General features: G+C 40.6%; 1 protein-coding gene across 17 annotated transcripts in view; it reads right to left on the reverse strand.

The window, feature by feature from the left end:
• Positions 1–22,786, reverse strand: part of Itpr (Inositol 1,4,5,-trisphosphate receptor) — a 441,449-nt gene that overhangs the window by 216,413 nt on the left and 202,250 nt on the right. For all 17 annotated transcript variants that reach the window (XR_012966877.1, XM_076192806.1, XM_076192819.1 and 14 more), the window contains exons 5-16: positions 20,902–20,988; positions 16,662–16,925; positions 16,182–16,415; positions 15,169–15,310; positions 10,255–10,469; positions 8,606–8,766; positions 6,174–6,321; positions 5,614–5,778; positions 4,995–5,195; positions 2,864–2,964; positions 2,558–2,663; positions 1,916–2,103 (exon numbers count right to left, since the gene is read on the reverse strand). Coding sequence is in view for 16 of the 17 variants with exons in the window: in XM_076192806.1 (XP_076048921.1) it covers positions 1,916–2,103; positions 2,558–2,663; positions 2,864–2,964; positions 4,995–5,195; positions 5,614–5,778; positions 6,174–6,321; positions 8,606–8,766; positions 10,255–10,469; positions 15,169–15,310; positions 16,182–16,415; positions 16,662–16,925; positions 20,902–20,988 (2,012 nt within the window). In the remaining variant the exon portion in view is untranslated. The remainder of the gene's footprint in view (positions 1–1,915; positions 2,104–2,557; positions 2,664–2,863; positions 2,965–4,994; positions 5,196–5,613; positions 5,779–6,173; positions 6,322–8,605; positions 8,767–10,254; positions 10,470–15,168; positions 15,311–16,181; positions 16,416–16,661; positions 16,926–20,901; positions 20,989–22,786) is intronic.

Raw genomic sequence — 22,786 nt, forward strand, 5'->3', positions numbered from 1 at the left:
TCCTTAGAGAATTCATGAATTAGTGGTGTCAGGTGTGAAAGCAAAGGGAAAGACCATGAAAAAGGTAAGTAGATGATGTAAATAAAACTGGGAGTTCATGGTCACAATGTCAAACAAGCTAAAATATACATGGGAGATGGAGTGACTTTAAGAAAAAAAAGTGTAAAAAGACTAAGGCAATGACCTTCCCTATCAGAGAAGTGGTCTGTTCTCTCTTGCAAAAAGACCCACAGCCCTAAGGTAACCAGCCACGGCTCCCCAGTTTGATCCACATGTTACTCAAAGTCATTCTGTGCTGCTGTCTGGATAGGGTGAGAGCAAGGCAATGAAGTATGAGGAGTCCAGTGTCTTCTGTGTGGTGAAAGCATCTAGGGCAATTTGAATCTATTACCAGTCCAATCCTGTGTTGGTACTGCTTCAGCATTGGGTGGTGAGCTGAATGCAATTGTGCCAATATATTTTTGCATGTCTGGCGAATTATTTCTTGGTAGAGCTAATCTCTAGGGGAGTTTGGCATAGATCCTCTGGATCTGTCCCAGAGGATTAGAAGAGGAAGTGTTTGGGTAAGAGCAGTGTGGGTTTAAGAGAGTATGCATAGATTAAGTGTTTGTGATAAAACATGTACATGTCAAGAATTTTGCAAAAAGTAAGGACTCTTTTGGGCTTTCAAGGACTAGGAGAAGGTATATGATAAGGACAGAACATCTTCATGCCACATGTTACAAATACAAGTTAAGAATTCTTTATATATAATGCTTGAAACTAAGTGTGGCTGAGGGTCTCCTGTCAGTGAAACTCTGGGTAATAACCCAAAGCTACCAATACATAATATAAGCCCTTTTTCCCTTCCATTGGAGTGGTTGAATCAAATCACATACAAAAAAACATTCTTCCCAAAATAAATGGGGTGGCCCACCACATATAGAATTAAAATCCATTTCATGCCTCTTTCATCTCAGCACCTCATCAATAAAAGGTCATCTCTGTCCCCCTACTGCAATGCTTGGGTTATGGCAATGATGCAAATCACTGCTTCCACAGTAAGGCCTGACAGCAGGAACGTGCTTACCACCCCTGCTTTATCATATGAAGATCCCTTTTCTCGTCCACTCAAAACTTTTACAGAATAAATGGGAACATCCCTTCAGGCTGCTTTATCCTTTCATCTATTCAGAGCTTCTTTCATTCATTCCTATTTTTTGCACTCTCTACCCTCCTCTGAAGACATTCTTTGCATATCCAAGGCCCCATTTATTCCATCCATCTATCTCATTCTTGGCCTTCCTCTCAAGTTTTCTTCATCCAAATCTGCTTTCCACTCTTTTTACTAGTCTCTCCACATTCATTCTTTCCATATCCCCAAACTGCTTAATGCAACAGCTATTTCCCCCCTATTCTCCCCCTCACTTCCACATTTCTCATTCTATCCATCCTAGAAATACCTACCATATTGGTCACACACTTCATCTTGAAGACATTCAGACTTTGCCTTTCTGCTCCCCTTAAATTTGAAGTCTACCCTGTAAGGTACTCTGGGTATTATCACTCCATACAGCCTTCTCTTTGCACTCATCCCCAAATATCTCTCTTGTTACACTTTTCACTCCACCGAGATATCTACTTGCTTTCTTTACAATTACACCTCAAGATCCACTCTCCCATTCACTGTCACATGCAACCCCAAATACTTCAATTCCCACTTCCTCCATCCTCTCACCCTTCATGCTGACATCCAACCTGTCACCCTCATCACTTCTTGTACGTCTCATCCCTTTACTTTTACCCACATTCACTAATTTTTTTCCTCTCGCATAACAATTATTATAAAATAATGTACATCAAAGAACTGGAGACTAGTTTTCAAGAATTACCACAGAAATATGGTCATACTCAATCTAGCTAATACAAGTCTTACTTGAGCATAAGATCTATCTTCAGATCTGGCGTCAAGTGGTTAATAGCAAGGTACTGGCGGTCAAGACACATGCGTGAAAAGAGATCAAGCTGGTGGCGATAATACTCTAGAATCTTCTTGTCTTCTGCTCCCTCACTGTCTCCCCACTCTCGAGCACGGTTGGCTAGTTCCACTATGGTCTTAGAGCACTGCAAAGAGAAAAGTTTTATCACACATCGAAACTGGCCAAGTCTACAAGAAAATACAGAGAATCTTATGGATCTTACATACAATGCTCCTCCCTACCCATACCTAGGATATTTCTTCCTTGAGTGACATGTGGCCAATCTAGTGGCTGTTGTTGATTACCTGGGATATGTGGGTCTCCAAGAGAGATCTGGGTCAACAGATTGATGGATTCAACAGTACAGTAATTTTCCTCTCCAAGTAACAGAAGAGATCAATCAATCAACTGCCCCTGGTCTCTCCTGGAGAGAACCTGCAGCCTTCAGGTAACCAGCAATGGCCTCCAAACCTATACTAACAAGTTACCAGACAATCTACTAAATCTATGTATACATTTAAGAAGATCCATCCTTGCCCAATAGTGAAAAATATACCATATTTGAAAGTAAGTTTGATAAGAGTAGATTTACTACTTACCTCTCCATTTCTCCACGTCAACACCACCTCTGCATCTGGCTCTATGGTGTACAAGGGCCCAACATCTTCTAATACCATCTCTACTTCATTATCCTCTTCCACTAACCTGTACACACATATATTTTGATAAATGTGGTTTCCAATTGAGGATTTCAATAGTTCAGTATGTACAATATGATATAATGACTATCAATATAAAAAACAATATACTGTACTATTAATGATCATAAAAATATATATACAATAAACAGCTACACATTGTTCCGAGATTAAACCACAGATTTCAAGACTTAAAGCATGCTTTACCTTGTTTCTATCAAAATATCTTTGTTCTTTTCACTTAGCACACTTTTGCAGATAAGCTCTTGTGTTGCAGGAATAGCTTGGTCATGAGAAATACACAAATCCTTTGGGGAAAAGAATTATGCATTAGTTATAGGTTGGCAACAATGTGGTGATATAACAAGTTTGTGGTACAGAACCTTTCCAAAAACATAAGATATATCTTTAATATACATATATCAAGAGCTTTTTCCCCCTTAAAAGGGAGATAGCTGAAGTCAAAAAACATAATTCCACTCCCACCCAGTCCACTCCCATTCACCACCCCTCCCTCACTCACTCTTTTCTTTTTTTAACACCTTGAAATAAATACCTACAACAATGTGAATGTTTACCATAAATTTAATTTACTAATTGTAGAGATGACCAGTATCCACTTCACATTGAACACAAGCAAATTTCCAAAATCTAAACTGGGGCAGACTAGTTTTCATGCCGTCATAATGAAATACAAATAAACATTTATATAGAACTTGTCATACCATTTTCACACATTAAAAAGTACAAGAAGTTGTAAAGCAACTAGTCACAGCATCAAATACACATAATGGCTATAAACATTGACAGTGCTTCTCTCCTTGTTGTGGAAATTATGCGACTTGGCACACTGATTAAAACAGCCTGGAAGCATGTCCAACTTTAACAAATTTACTGCATAACAGAAACTGAAGCAAGGGATAGAATAAAATGTTAAAAATTAAAGCAACTCTGATAATGTGGGGTTCAAAATCTAGAAAGTTTCCTGTAAATACGAATAGATCTAGCTTACACTTTTTTTTTTTTACACAAAGAGTAGGAAGGTGAAGTAACAAAAATATCGGATATAGTGTTCACTAACAATGATGGATTGATTTTAAAATTTAAGATGAATGATTGTTAAACAAAAAATTGAGACTAAACTAATAGGAAATAATGTGAAAGGGAGAGATGAAAAACCAGAGAGAAATGGGAAGGATATATGATAGCAATTAAAAATAAATTAAATCAAATCATAAAGGTGGATGCAGTGGAAAAGGGAGAAGGCAAATCTGAGGTAATGATTCAATGCACCTTCACAAACTCCCTTCTGAAAGGGCAAAGACCATGTCTCTTTACAGAAGTAATGAATGAATCAATCTGCTGTCCTTGGTCTCTCTTGAAATGTGATGAATATAAGAATTACAACAGCAGGAAATGGAAAGCCTTTACACAGACACATCCCACCAAAAACAAGAACCTGGACTGAAGGAGCATCACCACAAGCTAAAATAACAAACAGCTGGATATGGTCAACATCCACCACTTCATCATATGGGGATTCACTCAAAGTAATTTATGAAGCAGATAAGAACACACACACAAAACTGTCTTGGATTACAGATGAAAGATTAGGTAATTATCAAACAAAAACTCAACTGGACTTCATTTAATTCCACATAATTTACAATTATATGGAAAAAATGTTTGAGATGAAGTGTTTCAGATGTATGGTAGGGGATACAAGGCTGGATAGAGTGAGAAATGAAGAGGTGAGGAGGAGAGTGGGAATGGAAAGGGAACTGGCAGATAGGGCTGATGATTTCTGGGATGGTTTGAACACATGGAAAGAATGAATGAAGAAATATTAGCAAAAAGAGAGTGAAGAGCAGAGGTAGATGGAGTAAACATGAAGGGAAGACCAAGGATGAGGTGGGTGGATAGGGTGAAAGTATTTTTGAACAAGAGGAAAGTGTCAATTGAGCAGGGAAGGGAGAAGGCAGGTGATAGGGGTGAGCAGAGAATGGCTGTGTATGGATGACATTTTAATACAGCCTGAAGATATTTCTCACTGTCTCCTCTATTTTCTGCATGAGGGGATGAGGAAGGAAGGTCACTGTGTAAGTGAAGTGGCCCTGCTGTGAATGTACTGTCTTACTGCATTGTTTCTAACCTGGGTAGTAGGCAGGAGACAGGGATGACCCTTCATCCACAAGAAGCTAAGATGAGAGGGAAACAAGGGTGGTGGATGGGAGTGGAATGGATAGGAGTGAGTGTGTGCCTTGATTGGCTACCTCTCTTATAAGGGGAAAGAGGCCCTTGGTATATAATTAGAGAGATAAGAAAAAAGTACACCAACCTGCAAATAGTCTAGAAATCGCCAATCCCAGTGGCTCATGTTCTTGCGTACTAAACCCACAAATGTCTCAATCTCATTTGGTTTAATGTGTTTCTCCAAGAGTTTACGGTTGTTGTGCAGGAGAGCTGTGATTGTGTCCTCCGCAAGAATATCATAACCTATTTGCTTTTGCATGAACCCAAAGTGTTTGGCAATATTTTCCTGCAAAAGAAAAACAATTACATTAATCTATCGTCTGGACAATTAGCATCATGTCTGTAATCATAACTACAAAGCATAGGATTTTTTTTTTCATGTGTGGCTTGGGTTGTGACACCCATTAGCAGTTGTCAGTTCTCCATATAAGGAAAAGTGGAGAAAACATAGTTAAATCTGATTGTGAGATCATGGCTTCAGTCCATAGACCAAGTACCAGCCCCTTGGGGCTGCATCTCTATCTTGGGATAAGGATAAAGATGAAAGTTTAAGATGACTGACAGAGATGATTTCCTCCAACATCTGTTCTGCAGGGCCACCTTTACCCCAGAAAGGGGAAAAAACAACAATCATCCCCATGAAATAACAACAGTGCTTTATAAAAAAAAAATCCAAATCTTGTGCCACTACAATTTTCACTTACCTGATTTTTTCTGTACTCCTGCTGCGCTAACCTAAGGAGTCTGTAGCACAGTTTGAAGATATACTTATAAGCAGCATGGCGAGGGTCATTTAGTTCCTCAATTTTTAATAGTGGACCATCACCACCCTGCGTCTCTGTGAAGGGAGCCCGGAGGATCTTGAAAATCTGTTGAGAAAATCCATCACATTTATGTAGTCTGAGATCCTCCACATATCATGTCTTGCTGCGATGCTACATGACTCAAGGCTACTTCCATGAATGTGTGTTCAAAGATACAAATAGATTTTATGTTTGCAATTACATAATCTATTTCTTTATGAAAAGAACAATACTAGACCTCTATATCTGGATCTAGTCTTGTTTTCTTTAACAACACTACTTGAATTGTACTTTTTTTTTTCTTTTTTCCTTTTTTTTTTTGTCCTGCGAGTCTGATCAGAAAATTTTGCACTAAGCATAATGATACCCTATCACAAAACATTTAAGCTAAACGTGTGCCTTAACCTACACTGTAGACTTCTTCAGTTTCACAGCATATAATACAATCTAATCCCTCTTACTTGTTCTAATATGCTTTGTTCTCTAACTAGTTTCTGTCGTTCTCTGTAGGGTTGTACAACTATTAAATCAAGAGCTTCATTTTTGTTTTGGTCATCCTCCCGATTGGCAACAAAGTATATGATGTCTTGCAACAACACTGTCAAAGACCTACAAAAAAATAAGAAAAAACAAACAAACATTATACTGAAAACATAATTAAAATAGATATCTCAAGACTACAAAAAAATCATTAATCTTGCAAAACATACAAGACAAATTATTTCTGAGCTTCCCCAGCTACTGAACCTATGTACATAATATGAAAGCTACACTATTTGCCTTACTCCTTAACGTTACATTTATTCTGATAATACTTAACACCAACATAACTGAAAGGCAGAAGGGCAGTTGTTAATGGAAGAGAAGTCTGTGAGAAGGTGGGCAGAGTATTTCAAGGTCATTAAATGTGTATGGATGTGGTACAGATGAGAGTACGGGGGAAGACATAGGTAGTATGTTTGTGAAAAGCTTGATATGTTAGCATTATGTGAAACTAAATTGAAAGGGAAGGGCAAGCTGGAATTTGGAGGTATGGTAGATAAGGTGCCAGGAGTAATGTGGGGGCTAGAGAGGGAAGGAGTGGCACTGCTGGTAAATGATGAAATAGTGCAGTGTACAAGGGAGTGATTATGCCCATGACACTGTATGGAGTAGAAACTTGGAAATCGAAGGGGGCAGAAAGGAGGAACCTAAATATGTTTAAGTTAAAGCATTTTAGAATTATGGTAAGGGTTATGAGGATGGATGGTGAGAAACGTGGAGTTAGGGTGAAAAGAAAGTTGCCAGAAACAGACTGGATGGATGCTATGATAACTTTTGCATATGGAGAGAAGAAGGGGAGGGAAAAAAAAAAAAAAAAAAAAAAAAAAAAAAATGGAAAGAAGAAGTAGAAGGGAACTGGAGGGGAAAACCAAGGATGGAGATGGATGGGTTCTGACTTAATCTATATCTTTGATTTCCAATTATCGTAGTTAGATTTGAACTCGTGTATTGTTCCAGATTGGGCTATATCACCATCTATGCAATTCTACATATCTATGTATGTATATGGAAAACTGTATTTCTTCACATCCTTTCGATATGTGGTCTTTCTTAAAGCCCTCCCATCTTTAATCAAGTCTCTTCTATCAATGCAATCTATCCCCTTTAGTGGCCTGAACACTGTAATCATGTCACCTCTTTCTCTTTGATTTTTTAAGGTTGGCAGACCCAGTACCATTGGTCTTTCCTCATATGGTTTATGTGCCAGGCTGGGGGCCAGTTTGGTTGCTGCCCTTTGTATTCTCTCAATCTTGCTTACATCCTTCATTCTGTGTGGGGACCATACTACTGATGCATATAGTCTTGGATGTATCAGGGTTTCAGCGAGTTTTTTCATCATCTCTTCATCCATATAATGGAATGCCACTTTAATCTTCTGCAGTAGTCCAGATGTCTCTCCCACAATCCTGCTGATAGATCTGTCATGTGACAGGTTGTCTTTTATCAACATTCGCAAGTCTTTCTCTTCTTTTGCTTTTGTAATGTGTTTGCTTCCCAAAGAATGGTTTAATGATGGCCTTTTGCCGCTACTTCCCACTTCCAGTACATTGCATTTTTTGGCATTAAACTTTATTTCCCATTCTTGACTCCATGCAAAAATAGTATCTAGATCTTTTTGCAATATTCTACCATCCTCCTCATTTTTCACTCTTCTCACAATTTTTGCATCATCTGGAAACATGTTGGCATAGCTTGTTGTTCCTTTCATCAAGTCATTAACAGACAAGAAACATTATTAGTGCAAATACTGAACCTTGTGGTTCTCCATTCATAACTGCTCTCCTGCTTGACATCATGTCCTTTACTATTGTCCTTGTGTATCTTTCCTTCAATGTCTTTAATCCATTCTAATAGTTTGCCTCTCTGTCCTCCAACATGCTCCAATTTCCACACAAGTCAACTGAGAGGTACTTTATCAAATGCCTTCTCTAGGTCCAGGTACATGCAGTCCACCCACCCCTCTCTTTCTCTTGCAGCACATGTGTGTGTGTGTATTTACCTAGTTGTATTTACCTACTTATATCTTACAGGAAAGGGAGCTACACTTGTGATGTCCTGTCTCTGTATCTTGCAGGGAGTGAGAGAGTGAGTGAGTGAGTGAGTGAGTGAGTGAGTGAGTGTGTGTATTCACTTGGTCTTTGGATCACGTGTTGGACTCGTGATCGACAGCTATTTCCCTCCTGGAAGAGAGCTCAGAGCTCGTAGGTCCGATCTATGGGTAATGCTATGTGTATGTGTATGTGTGTGTGTGTGTGTGTGTGTGTGTGTGAGATACTCCTACTAAAATCTTGTCTCTGCAACTCACATGTGAATTGTAATAGCCCTATTTAAACATGGAAGTTTTCCATACCTTCTTTCCAACTGAGTAATGTTTCCCTTCTCCAGTTTCCGAGCTAATTTGGCCAAGACTTCATTGGCATCATTTGCAAAGTCAAGGTCTCTCACTTCCTTGGCATGTACTGGCTGTAACGAAAATGCCTCCTTGTCCTCTCTGATAGGTGCACAACCAACCTGTGAGTAAAAAGTAAATATTTTAACAGTTTGTTTATGGATATGAATATTTTTTTCCAACTTTTTGTCCATTACCCATTCTGTGTCTTTCATCCATTCAAATTCTCTCGAATTAACTTCTAGTTTTTGCACAATTCTCATTGCTCAACAGACATTTAAAATATCAAAAGCCCCTTTCACCCCATCCATCCAACTCATTTTCAGTCTTCTTCTAGCATTCACTACATCCATCTCAATCTTGGTCATCTTCTCAACCACTCTAATTCTGTCTTCAACACTCTTTCAATATACACTTCCATTCTATCCAACAGCTCTCAAACCCCGGTCTCTGCTTCAGCCCCCTCACTGTCAATTCTTGTATATACATAATTTCTCAAAACCCCTCACCTACAGAAGAAAAGGAAAAAAAAAAATCCCTCATACAGTTGTCTGTCTGAATAACTTCTAATTTGTTCAACAAAATAATGTACAAGAAAAGCTATGCTTCATAACATTCAACCAGTCTAAGTATGCTGTTATTCAAAAGCATTTGTATTCACAAAAATCTGCTTCCCAAATGAATTACACGAAAACATGAATGCATGCATAAACACACCCACATGCAGTGCACGCACACACAGACACAGACATACAAAGACAAAGAGATACACACAAAAATATGGATGATGAGATGATGAAAAATCTCAGAAACCCTAATCTGTCCAAGACTGGAATGTTCATCAGTGGTCCCTGCACAGAGTGAAAGATACAAGTAAATCAAGAGGATAAAAAGGGCAGTAACCAAACTGGTTCCCAGATAAGCCATACAAGGAAATAAAAACATTGGACCTGCCAACTGAAAAACTGAAGAGGAAGAGTCAATTCAATTACAGTATTCAGGTTGCTAAAGGGGACAGACTACACTGGCTGAGAGGGCTTTAAGAGGTCATGAGAACAAACTGAGAAAGACAATGTCTAAAAGATGTGAAGAAATACAGCTTTCCATACAGATGAATGAATACTTGGATAGTTTAAAAAGTGAAATAGCCCAAGCTGGAACAATTCATGAATTCAAATCCACATATGATAATTGGAAAATCCATACATGAATATGAAGCTAGGTATAACAATTAGGGAGTAAGATGCAGGACCCCTTGAGTGTTGCTCTTTTCCTGTTTACTATAATTAAGTAAATAACTAAAGACCTTTTTGCCTTTATATTTGGTGAGGGGGGGGTGTACAGTGGCCGAGTCAAACCACACATTCACTTCATACAGATTAAAACCCATTTAATCTCTTCCATCTCAGCACCTCTTGGATGTGGGGTCATCTTTGCCCCCCTCCACATTGCTTAGGCTAAAGGGAATGCAATGAAGATATCACAGAATACTCTAAACACTTGATCTTTGAGATGAGGTGGATCAGTTACAAAAATGATAGCCTACTGACTTTACAATGTGAACCTCAATATCAAATTCACTACTTCTAATACCATCAGTTTCATCCTACCTTAGACATAACAGGTTTCTCCTTCTCCTTATCAATGTGTATAGATGTGGAATGGACCCAAGTTGATGTGCAGAGATGCCTTAATCTCACATATGATGGCTGTGGTACAACATCATCACCTCGTACCAATGTTGTGGGTTCCAGCTCAAACAAAGAAGCAATGTCGTTGTTGTGCGGCACTGATACCAATTGATATACTACTGGACTATTTGGGTCTGAAAGAAGTTTCCAATTGTCAGAAAACCCAGCTCCTAAATTTTTTTTACATAATAATCATTACAATTTTTAACACCCAACAGTTTCATCTCAAGATGTAGGTAAATTACACTTCTAGTGTTATATGTAATAAATAATAATGTACAATTATGAAATTGTCAGAGAAAACAACTTGTGAGAATAATGTCTTTATTCTTCATTCAAGATTTCGTTCACTACAGTTTTATCAAGTACACAAAGTTAACAAACTTTGACTACAGATAATGTAATCCCGGATGGACACTTGTCTATATGTACACAGTGGTCAAGTGTCCTCCATCTGCTCTAACCTCTGTACATATGGTTACATATCCCACATCAGGTTGCTTTCCTGATGTGGTATGAATGTGGTGCAGATAGGGGTGCACAGTTGGCACCCCTGGCACAGGGTCAAAGGTCATGGTGTAGGAAGGAGGGCAAAGGGGGTGGGAGGGTGTGTGTAAGCCAGTACATTATGTGGAATGAGAAGGGCAAATGTAACCTTGATAGGATTAGAATTAGCAAAGCTAGTGGTTTTAGGTAAGGTAAATTGTAGAGAGAAGTGTGTCAGGGGATTGAAAAGTGAAACATAAGCAACCAAAGAACTAGGAAATTGTAGAAATTAGGTAAATGAGCTTTGAGTATAACAAGCTATCTAGATGGCTTAGGCAACGAGCAAAAGAAATCACACAAGATGAACAATATCACCTTCAAGCCATTTGATGGCAATGGAGACATCACTGGGTGGCTCAAAAAGACAGAATTAGTGGCAAAATTAACTGGAGTCATGGATGTCACAAGCTATATTGCCCTTAAGCTGGAGGGTGATGCATTGACCACCTACCTAGCAATGGAAGATAGTGATCAAGCAGATGAGGAAAAAGTTAAAAAAGACTGGAAGAGGCTTTTGCCAAGTCTGTTCGAATTGTTTAATTGGCTGCAAAGAATGCACTGGGCTGGCGAACAAGTTGACATTTTTGCCAACAAAATTGAGATATTGGCTGGATTGTCAACATTCAAAGGTGAAGGCTTGGAGCAACTTGTTAGAATGGTGTTTGTGAATTGCTTTCTAGATCGCGTATCTGCTGGACTACAGGAAGTAAATGATTCCGTGCCGGCGAGTATGGATGTGTTGATAGTCCATGCTAGGCTTCTCACAAGGACACACAAGGATGGGCCTTTAGCCACCATGGCGACAGAGAAACCACAAGGCTCTACGCAAGCCCCAAGACCAAGATGCCTGCCTGATGACTCATATGGGAAGATGGTAGAGCAGGCAAAGTGATGCCCTCCACCTGACAATGGAAGAGTAAAAACAGGGGAGCCCAGGGTTGACCACAGTGGATGGAGGAGACCGCCTCGGATCCGTTATGCTTGTCAGCCCCCCAGTCACTTTGCGAGGAATTGTAGAGACAAAGCCCATATGCTACAAATGCAATGAGCCCAGACATATGGCTCGACAATGTAAACAGGGAAAAGGACAAAGGGAGGCTGCTATGCAAGCGGCCACCAAAGAAATTTAAGGACACTATCCAACTGTATGCCAATTGTAGATGTCTGGCTGAGAGGAACACACACAAGAACACTAGTAGATTCCAGCTGTTCAACCATGATTGTAACAGCTGACATGATGACAGAAGGGAGACAAAGTGTGAGGGCGACCAGAAAGTTGAAATGACAGTGAGGGGCATTCAGATACGACTATGAGTGCTTGCTATTAGAACGGTCATAGAAGGAATTGATGTGGTGCTGGGAATGGGTTCAAATGCATGTTTGTTGCCGGACAAGTGAGGATTGGAACGATATGCGACTCAAGTACGGAAGGGGGAGGGATGAGCCGTCTGTGGGTGGAAATTGACAATGAGGGCCATGGAGGGCAGTGTCGCCGCAAAGCTTGACTTTGACAAGAAGGCAGTGCCTTATACAATTGAAAACAAAGATTTCTGAATGAAATTTGATGGCCAGGAGTGAGAGGTAGAGTGGTACCTGAAAAAAGGCTCACCTCTATTCAAGAACAAGGTCAACTTCTACGAACAGACTCTCGGAGAGGGGGTGAAGGATGACTTTGACATCGAAGTAGAGGGGTGGATTGATGAGGGAGTTTTGAGTCCATGGGAGGAGCCAGTGGAGGGTGAAATCTTGCCTCTGATGGCAGTGGTGCAACCATGAACAAAGTGCAACCGGTGTTGGATTTCTGAGAGCTGAACCAGTTCATGAGGTGTCATACTGGTGATGATTTTGTAGACGTATGTAATGAGACCCTACACAAATGGTGCCAAATGAGTGGGGTGTTCACAATTGTAGATCTACAGGTGGCTTATCTACAAATAAATGTGGCAAAGAAACTATGGAAATACCAACTAATAAAATATAAAGGTAAAACATACTGCTTAACCAGACTGGAATTTGAGCTGTGCTCAGCTCCAAGGATAATGAAGAAGATCCTGAAGACAATACTGGAGAAGACAAACGATGAAGAAGGGCACAGACTCCTATCTCAATGACATTATCAGTGGATGATACTGTTGTACTGGCGTTGGATGTAGTGTAACGCTTAGCTCAGTTTGGATTGGTCTCGAAGGAGCCAGAACGGATGGAAAGAGGAACAGTGTTGGGACTACAACTATAGAGAGACGGGACTGGAAACCTGCTGTTTAGGAGAGGCACCGAGATCCCGAACATAGCAGATGAGATGAGCTGATGAGAGCTCTTCTCCCTGTGTGGCAAATTGGTTTGTCACTACCCAATCACCGGTTGGCTCCATGTAGCATATAGTTATATTAAGAGGCAGTCAAGGTTGAAGGATTGGGGAGAGAAGGTTGATGAGGACACGCTCACAATGATATGTGACGTCATACAACGGGTGAGACATGTTGATCCGGTGAGAGGACAGTGGAATGCACCACAACAGGGCATAGGTGTAGTATGGTGTGATGCTAGCAGCATACCAACCGGCATATAGTCTTGAAGATAGGTGATGTGGTAGTCGAAAATAGGGCATGGCAGCAAAAATAAATATGACTACCATCACATTAACATATTGGAGTTGGATGTGGTTGTTAAAAGGAGTCAATTTGGTGCTGAAATGGGGGCGACGCAAGATCGAAATCAGGACTGACTCAACCACAGTAGCAGAGTGGATGAACTTAATGCTAACGGCTGAGAAGAGAACATGCACGAAAGGGGCAGCCAAGGTCATTGTGTAGCAGCGCCTTGGAATCCTGAGGGAATTAATAAAAGAGTTCAACGTGAATGTGAGTGCCGTCAAGAATGAACAAAGTGGGTGCACTAACCAGAATGAAGAAAAGTTGGCTGAAAGTGCCAGAAGAACAGGACGAGGAGAAGGCTGAAGTGTGCACTGCAGGGTCCCTATGCATGAAAGAGTTGCATGAAACTCATCACCTAGGTGTTGGTAGGTTACTGTTCTTAGCAGGGAAAGCTGACCCAAATATAACTAAGGAAGAAGTCTGGCAGGCAGTGAGAGCGTGTGTCCGATGTCAATCAACAGATCCCACCCATAGACTGCATGCGGCGGGGGAATTTAAAGAAGAAGAGAACTGGGGAAGGTACAGTAGTGAATGGAGGAGCAATGCCCCAGCCACTGCAGTGCAACAGACATCCTCCAAGATGGCTGCAGGACTACAAAGTTGGAAGTGAAGAAGACAAAGAAGACGAAGAACAGGTTGATCTCGAGATCAAGGGGGGGAGGTATGAATGTGGTGCAGATAGGGGTGCACAGTTGGCACCCCCAGCATCGGGTCAAAGGTCATGCTGTAGGAAGGAGGGCAAAGGGGTGTGAGCCAGTGCGTATGTCGAACAAGGTGCGATTAGAATTAGCAGAGCTAGTTGTTTTAGGCAAGGTAGATTGTAGAGAGAAGTGAGTATGTGCATTGGGGGATTGAAAAGTGAAACAGAAGCAAAAGAAGAACCAGGAAATTGCCAGAAATCAGGTAAGCGAGTTAGGAGTATTACAAGTATATTCCGAGCATGTTAACTACATCTATACACTTGATAAAGCTCCAAGGACAAAAATGCAATACCAAGAGTAAAAGCTTCATTCTCACATGGCATTTCTTTGGTCATTTTTGTTTACATTTATTGTCTTCAAATAATTACACAAATATAATCTAAATACAATATCAAATGTATATAAGCAGTAATAGTTTGAATTTCATAAGAACACCAGAGGGCCTGAATCTCGGCCTATAAAATTCTTAATACCAGTCAAGTTACTGCTAGAGTAAAGAACAAATAGGTGCAAATCACCATTCTTTCCACTATATCCTAATTCACAAAGTTCACCCAACCTTCTCCCTCTTGCAACACATCAACAGCTGTTAATTATGTCAAGAGTCACCAGTAAGATAACATGTTCTGTAATTTGTGTGTGGTAACTATTTGAGGCAAAAGGTGTTTGTTTCCAGGATAATACTGTGTTGGTACTGCTTTAGTATTTTCAAGTACTTTAGTATTTTCAAGTGGTCAGATATTGTCATGTGACAGTTCTCAATTAAACAATTAACTGAAATAAAAACTGAACAATAAAATTAAAATTACAAATTGTCAACAATCATTAAAACATGCATGTGGGGACTCAACTAATGATAAATCAACAAGTGTGGTATAATTTCTCTACATTATGATGGACCAAACATGCCTTGGAGTAACAAAAAATCAAACCTTTTAATTTATTCCTGGTTGGATCTGGAGTGCAGTCTTCATCCACTTCTGCTGCTAGGTATTGGCCTGTGGCAAGGTGTTTGAAGCGAAACAAGGAATTCCAGTGTCCTGCACCCCCTCGGCAAGGGTCATGTTGTACTACCTGAAAATAGAGCATGCATTTTTTTTATTATATAATTTTACAAAACAAATCTATCAACCAACTTTAGTATGTTATATTTTCTGTAAATTTCTATTATGTTAAAAGTAATACATGAGATAGTAACACTATTAATGTAGTATGCAGTGGTGGACTGATCCAAAGGGATACTGGAAAATTTTCCAATGGGCCCCATCACTTTAGAAAAAATACAAATAAATAAATAAATAAAAACATATACATAATAAATCAAATAATTCTGAAAGATTACAAATATTTTCTAGTATTTGTATTATGTATGCATTGACATAAATAAATACAATATTGAATAGCTGTAACATTTTATTTTATTTCTTTGACAATGTTTTGGGATTAAGTGGGCCCTTATGATTGGGCTCTTTTACAAGTCCCAGTAGAAATTTTACACCCACTCTACCACTTGCAGTATGACTGACAGCTGGTTCAGTGTTTTGCCAATAGTTAAGTTAAATATAATGCAAAGAAGCAAAGTACTTTGGATGGCTGAAGATTTCCTACTAGTACTTACATCTCCCTAAGCAGTTAAATAGGGAAGGCGTATGGGAGGATCTTAATTGAGAGGATTAGGAGAAAAAGGCCTTGGTATATGTATGTATGTATGTATCTTTCTAAAATTGCAGAGCCAACATTATGGAACTAAAAAGCTTATTCTAAGTAGCAATCCTTAATTCTAAACCAATACAACTAATAGCTTCCTCTCATCATAAACTGTATACAATATGGTTACCATCACCCACAGTTGCATAAAAAAGTTTGCAGAATACCTTTTTATGCACTAGGATTATTCCTCTTATTTTTTCCCTCTACATAACACTTCCTGACATATCCAACTCACCTCCACTTCCCATAGGGCCTTGCTGGAGGTGGCTGTGGTTGCAGAAGATCTGGCGGTGGTTCGAAGAAATACAAACTGTTTGTTTTTGTTGTACTCATCCATGGTCAGATACTTTTCCTGTTCAGCATGGAACAACCGGATGACATCACCACCCTTTAAATTTCCCTCCTGGTTCTCTCGGTGCTCCAGGAAAAGGGAGATCTTCCAGCAAGTGTTGGAATTAAGGACATTGACCTGACACAAGTAAACAAGATCACAATGAATGTAAGGATTGTTACAATTTAATACGACTAAACAACTTCAAAAGTAGACTTTCGTCAACAAAACTAATCTTTCTGCACCTCTTGTGACACTCCCATTATGATGACAAAAATCCTCCTTCTTTGCTCACTTAGAACTAGTTTTCACGAATTCAAACACTTTAAACAACTATGGAAATATGGAGAAGACACTATAAAGCCGATTCAATCCTGTATTTACCTCCTTGCATCCTGAGTGGTCGGGCAGATCGTGAGACGATGACACATGGAGTAGCTGTTGACCTGCATTGACAGGTCGGAGGATTACTTTATCCCCAACTACCACATTGTCACCAGCAACTCTCAGTTTGTAGTGGGGGTTTATGTAGAACCATGATCCTTCATTACCGTTGGCATCCAATGTTACACGCATGGCATTCTTCTCGAGTAGGGCAGGGAGGCGTTTGTTTACCGTCACATATTTATTGGACTTCAGATGCAGTAACTGTTGGGAGAGACAGAAAACAATAATAAAAAATAGCTAGCGAGGTCCGCGCGCGTTTCATTCCAAACATGAAGAGCGGACTTGAGAATTGTGTAACTTGAGATATCAACTGTACTGTTTGTTCTTGCATTTGTGTAGATTCCGTTCTTCACCCACCTCTACCTACTTCAAGCATAGAACCTTCTTAAACTACATATCAAACTGTATCTCATATGTGAAAATATAGTATATGGCACATTAAGACACGAAAACTAATGGTACCACCAAATCTTTATATACCGTACGAACGTCTTACTACTTTAACGACTCTGATTGCAGGACGAGGGAAGTACTGTTACCGTATGCACTCAAGTATAGTGCGATTTTTCATGCAAAATTCAGTAAATTGTTTTTTGAAAGACTGTACCGTTGACTAAAGTAATAACAGCGGTAAAGTATTTTTCTCTCGTTCCTTGAAAAGTACGGTCTCGTCCACTACATCTACATTTTTATAAATGATGAATTTGCTACTATATTCTTCCTTTACCAAATGGCTTGTGAATGCACGCATTTCTGATGTGCTGTAGATCGTATACACAGTGCTTCAGTTGTTTCTCATTCAGTCTTCTTTTACTTGCTTATTTTCACTTATACTACCGTTAGCATTAATATTCTATCTTATTTCTCTCAGTCACATATTTTTCAATATTTATTAGATGCATCGGAAATGATGATGAGCCTACGCCAGGAGGCGCGTAGCAGCGGCCAAAGCCGCCACTTTAGCCCTATTTGCTTGATCTGTTGGGGCAGGTAAAACGCATTGCTGGAAAATGAAGAGTAGTGCGGGATTCGAACTCACAACTAAACGAATGCGGTACCAACACGCTTCCGATTACGCCGTCAGCGAGCGTGCATGGAGCGAAATGAAATCTAATTATAGCAACTTAATTCACGACTTACAGTCATTATATCAATAGTAATTATCACCTGACAAAGAGCAAAGCATTTCCAAGCTTCTCACTTTTATTTTAAAATCTTATTACTACATATATCTGAAGTGTGTGAAGGAGTACTCTGGAGTTCACCAAGTAGGTTGTAAGAGTAAAAACACATCTCGAGAGACTTGTCTCATCAATCAGGTGCCGGGCTAAGGTAATGTAGGAAAAAACGGTGTATTAAAGTGTGGCGAAGCATGAACGAGGTGTACGGGAGTGGTTACTTGGCACACGGGGGGGCTCTCATCAATCTCTGTGGTGCTGTCGTCACTCGGCGCTCCGTGGTTTGCTGTCCCATAATGTTCCGTGGGGTGGTTGAATTCTTCTCGCACAAGGGAGAATTTGCGAGCCTTTTGTTTGGTTACTGAGATCGGAAATCTTCTCTTCAATATATAAGAATTCGCAGGCGCTTTCAGTTCCTTCTTCCTTTTTTTTTTTTTTTTTTTTTTTGGGGGGGGGGGGGTTGAGGGCGTCATTGTGGTGGGTATGTACGTGTGTTTAAGGTGTTCCTTGTTGCGAATGGCAGGTGACACGGCGTCAGCTTAATCGATGTCATTCCAATATAAGAGAAAAGCGTTTATTTTCCTCCACTCTGAGGACTAGTGTCGTTTTTCACAAGAAAGCTTTAGTTGTCTTATAATCATACACGATTTTTTCACTTTCCTCTACAGGCTGTACATTTCAATATATTTTTCATAATAAGCTCGTCAAGTTTGTAAGATGTGAACTTGTAAAATAAGCATCTCACTTCTGTTGAGTAGGGTCGGTGTTAATGGCGACCGGAAGTGACAACACAATGTAGTCTTCGATAAAAAAAAAATCACATATCGGCAAGACTACTTTATTAGCACAATACTGAAATGGAAAGAAGTTAAAATATTCCAAGACTTTTTTGTTTAACTTAGATAATTCATTTCACTGAAATTAATCTTTTTTCTTTTTTTTTAACCAACAGATTGTACTTTTAGATGATTATTAAAAGAGTAAAATATGCAAAATGTGCCAAGAAATGCAGTAATAGTTAACTGATGTTACGGTTTCTTGTAAATCTGGTATCATCCCTGAAATTTTGCCGATTTTTCCCGAATATCTGAGGTATCTCGCAATTACATTATTATACTGTACATAGTACATACTGTTACATGAGTACGTATTACAATACTTCAGGACAATACCGATTTGCAAAACATCGTTTCGCAATTGAATAATCGCAATGAATTGCAAATCGCTAATTAATTATCGGATGCCAAATTATCGAGAACTGATGCAATGCAAGAATTGTTATTCACTTGTGGTGACCCTAAAAAAAGAAAACTGCAACAGAACGCTGGTTCGATTTTTCAACAAGCCCACGTGCATGTCACTGTTGTGTGGCTCGGGTGCACCGGTCCCACCGTACAGTACTTCTGAGAGGCCAATGTGTACTCCACCTGGGCATTTAAGCATTCCATATTACCCGTAAGGAAAGGGAAGGGAAGAGGGAGGGGGAGAGGGAGGGGGAGAGGGAGGGGGAGAATGGAGGGGGTGGGGGAGAATGGAGGGAGGGAGAGAGAGGGGGAGGGAGGGAGAGAGAGGGGGAGGGAGAAAGAGGAGGAGGGAGGGAGAGAATGGAGGGTAGGATCGAAGGAGAGAGAGAATGGAGGGGAGGGAGGGAGAGAGAGAATGGAGGGGAGGGAGGGAGAGAGAAAGAGAATGGAGTGAGAGTGAGAGAGAGGGGGGGGGGTATTCTCGGGGGTATACCAGAGACCTCAACGACCCCCGGACCTGCAATCCCGACTTCACCAGCGAGGTCAGCATAGCAAAAATGAAAGCACTTTGTTTTCCAAACAAAAAAATTATGTTGGGGAGAAGGGAGCATGGCCTTTCAAGCCCCAAAAGGAGAAAAGAACAGTGCAGTATTCATTTTCTGGCCTTAAAAAATACCGCTACATACCCAAGTTGAAAAGGGTACAATGTTACAATTTCAGAGCAAACTTCACAATAAATCAGTCGAAAACAAAGCTCTCCCGCACTGGACTCCGAACTGCACTGTTCTTCCACTCTGAAGTCTGACGGATGACGGAGGTAGAGTCGCTCAACTCTCCATTGTGTCCTTAGATAAGGACACATAACCTTGTCCCAGAAACTTGGCGTCCCGACCCCCAAGGGTGAATGAATAGCCTCCAGAGTGAAGGTGACTCAATATCAAGGACTTTTTTTTTTAGGGGGGGGGGGGTTTGAAGCCTGAGGAAGGTTCTAATCATAATGATTCATAACTGTACGTCCAAAAGGATTGAAAGATGTCCCTACTGTTTTCTGTACGACTGAATTATGAAAAATGTCCACTTCTTACCGTGTTACAAATTATTATGTGAACGGTAATATCCAGAACTACACACGTTATCATGGAAGCTCTTACAGAGGCGGGGAATCAGTGACCAGCTACTGTTCCATCTCGCTTCAGCGAAGGCATGTCATACAAGTCAAAAGTATAAGTATACAGTAAAAAATATATTATATAAGGTATATAGTAAAAAGTATATCACTCACACACACGCACATACAAAAAAGTGCATTTATTATATTATACACACACAACATACATGCACACAAATACGCACACACACAAGCAGTGCATTTAGCACATTATACACACAACATACGTACAAAAACAGTGCACTCAGCATATTATACACACAAAAAATACATACATACACACGCGCACACACAACATACACACACACACGTGCATACTAATACACACAATCAACTCGCAAATACGCACACACACAACACAACACAACACACACATAGCACACGCTCGCGCATACACACGCACACACAACAGACACACGCACACACACAACAAACACACCACACACACACACATAACACACGCTCGTGCATACACACGCGCACACAACAAACACACGCACACATAAAAAACACACACGCACAACAAACACACATATAACACACTCTCGCGCATACACACATGCAAACAGGCACACACACGTATGTACCTGGATGACTTTGCCGTATTGGATAACCGTGCCCAGCTCCTTCTTGCTCTCGGCCTCGTTTTGTCTCTTCTCCGTCTCCGCCGCATCCTGCAACAAAGAAAAGTAGAGCATCATTCCAAAATGCACCAACAACCTTCGAGACACGTTTACTAGAAATATCATAACTTGATCACGTACACAAAACGATGACCTGGCACGGCTGGCAGCACATGCGCCGCCTCCTTGTGGCGGACTTTGACTGCATCATGCTGTAACGATTTCATAACCCTCAAATACCTTGTCATGGCCGACGCCAGGCGATTTTATTCAACCAAGAGAAAGGGATTAAAAACAACAGCGACAAGTACGGCAATCTGCACGCGCTTGCACCACGTAAAAGGCCAAGCGATTTGTAGTCACATTTTTGGGAACTTTAGTGACACCCCTCCGGATCAGAGGCACATAGCATTCCTTTATTTTTGGAAAATAATCTCAGTGCTAAATATATATATATATATATATATATATATATATATATATATATATATATATATATATATATATCATTATCCCTCCGGTCGTTGTCCAGCTTAAATCTCTCCTTTATTATCCCAAAGGGCAGAATCGCTGGTTACTGCAGACAAAATACCAGATACACGCACATAACACTTTATGCGAACGCACGTCAGGGCTCCTACAAAGAGCTCGCCAAGGAACTGTGGCGAAAACAATGCCGGCGGACATGCAAGTTCACTCGGGGGGGGCAAGCGACGAGTACCATCGTCGGCGACCATTCAGGTCCTTCCGAAATGGTCTTCGGCCAGCCGCAACGGGAGAGGGAAGGAGCTCGGGGGACAGAGCCAGTGCGACGAGGTCACCGAGTCGAGGACACTACCAACGATAGGTAAGTAGCTACGAGAGGGTCACGTTCAAGCACGCACTGGCGATCTGTGCTGAAGCTGAGGGGCTTAGAATGGGTTCTCTCCACCCCTCAACATCCACAACATTCAACATTTCTTGTTTCCATATATATTAAGAAAGTTATGGATAGATTGATGCAAATGAGTGCGGTGCTAGAAAAAAAGAGAGAGAGAGAGAGAGGGGGGGGGGTAGAATACGTGCCTTTTGGGTTAAATGGTATCCCGACTGGCAAAAGACCTGTTCTCGTGTCCAGGTTACCCTGAGTCACGCCCTCGCCCACCAACCACCCAAGGACGGCACAAGAGGATCAACCTGGAGCACTCGAGAAACCTTCAAGTAGGGGGGAAAGACTCATCCCACACTTCACAGGCTGCGCACGCGCGTGCGCGCACATACACACACTCGCCGCACAGGCACACGTGCACACAGTATTGTCTTCAAACAATGCTCAAGAATTAAATTGAAAGTCTTGTGTTTTATCAGGATCATGAAGACCACACACACACACACATACACACACAAGGAAATTGAGGAAAGGCGTGAGAAGGAACGAAAAGGAACGGGAAGGGAAAAATAAATAAAAATATATCACAATAAAATGGCTGGCGAAAAAAAGGAGTAAAAAAGCAAGAAAACGAAAGGGAACAATGCAAAGGGAGGCATAGGCAGATTAACATAATGACATAAGTTGCAGATGTTAGGGCTTACGACTTTGCCATTTACATAATGCACACAATTTTGTTATCTGCTCGAGACTTCATCCTAACTGAACTCCCTTACCATCCCCTCACCCCAAACACCCACCCCACCTTCCCTTCCTCCCTCTCCCCCTCTCTCTCTCTCTCTTTCATCGAGTAACAAGTTAACAGGAAGAAAAAGTCATGAAGTAAACATGGGATCTAACAGGACGAGAGCCTCTAAGCTATGTTTTCGTTATGACTTAGCAGAAGCTGTTAACCACAGCTCGTTCGCCACCCCCCTACTC

Source organism: Oratosquilla oratoria, chromosome 11 (assembly GCF_046742065.1).
Source record: "Oratosquilla oratoria isolate Oo_2021 chromosome 11, ASM4674206v1, whole genome shotgun sequence".
In the NCBI taxonomy this organism is placed as follows: Eukaryota; Metazoa; Arthropoda; class Malacostraca; order Stomatopoda; family Squillidae; genus Oratosquilla; species Oratosquilla oratoria.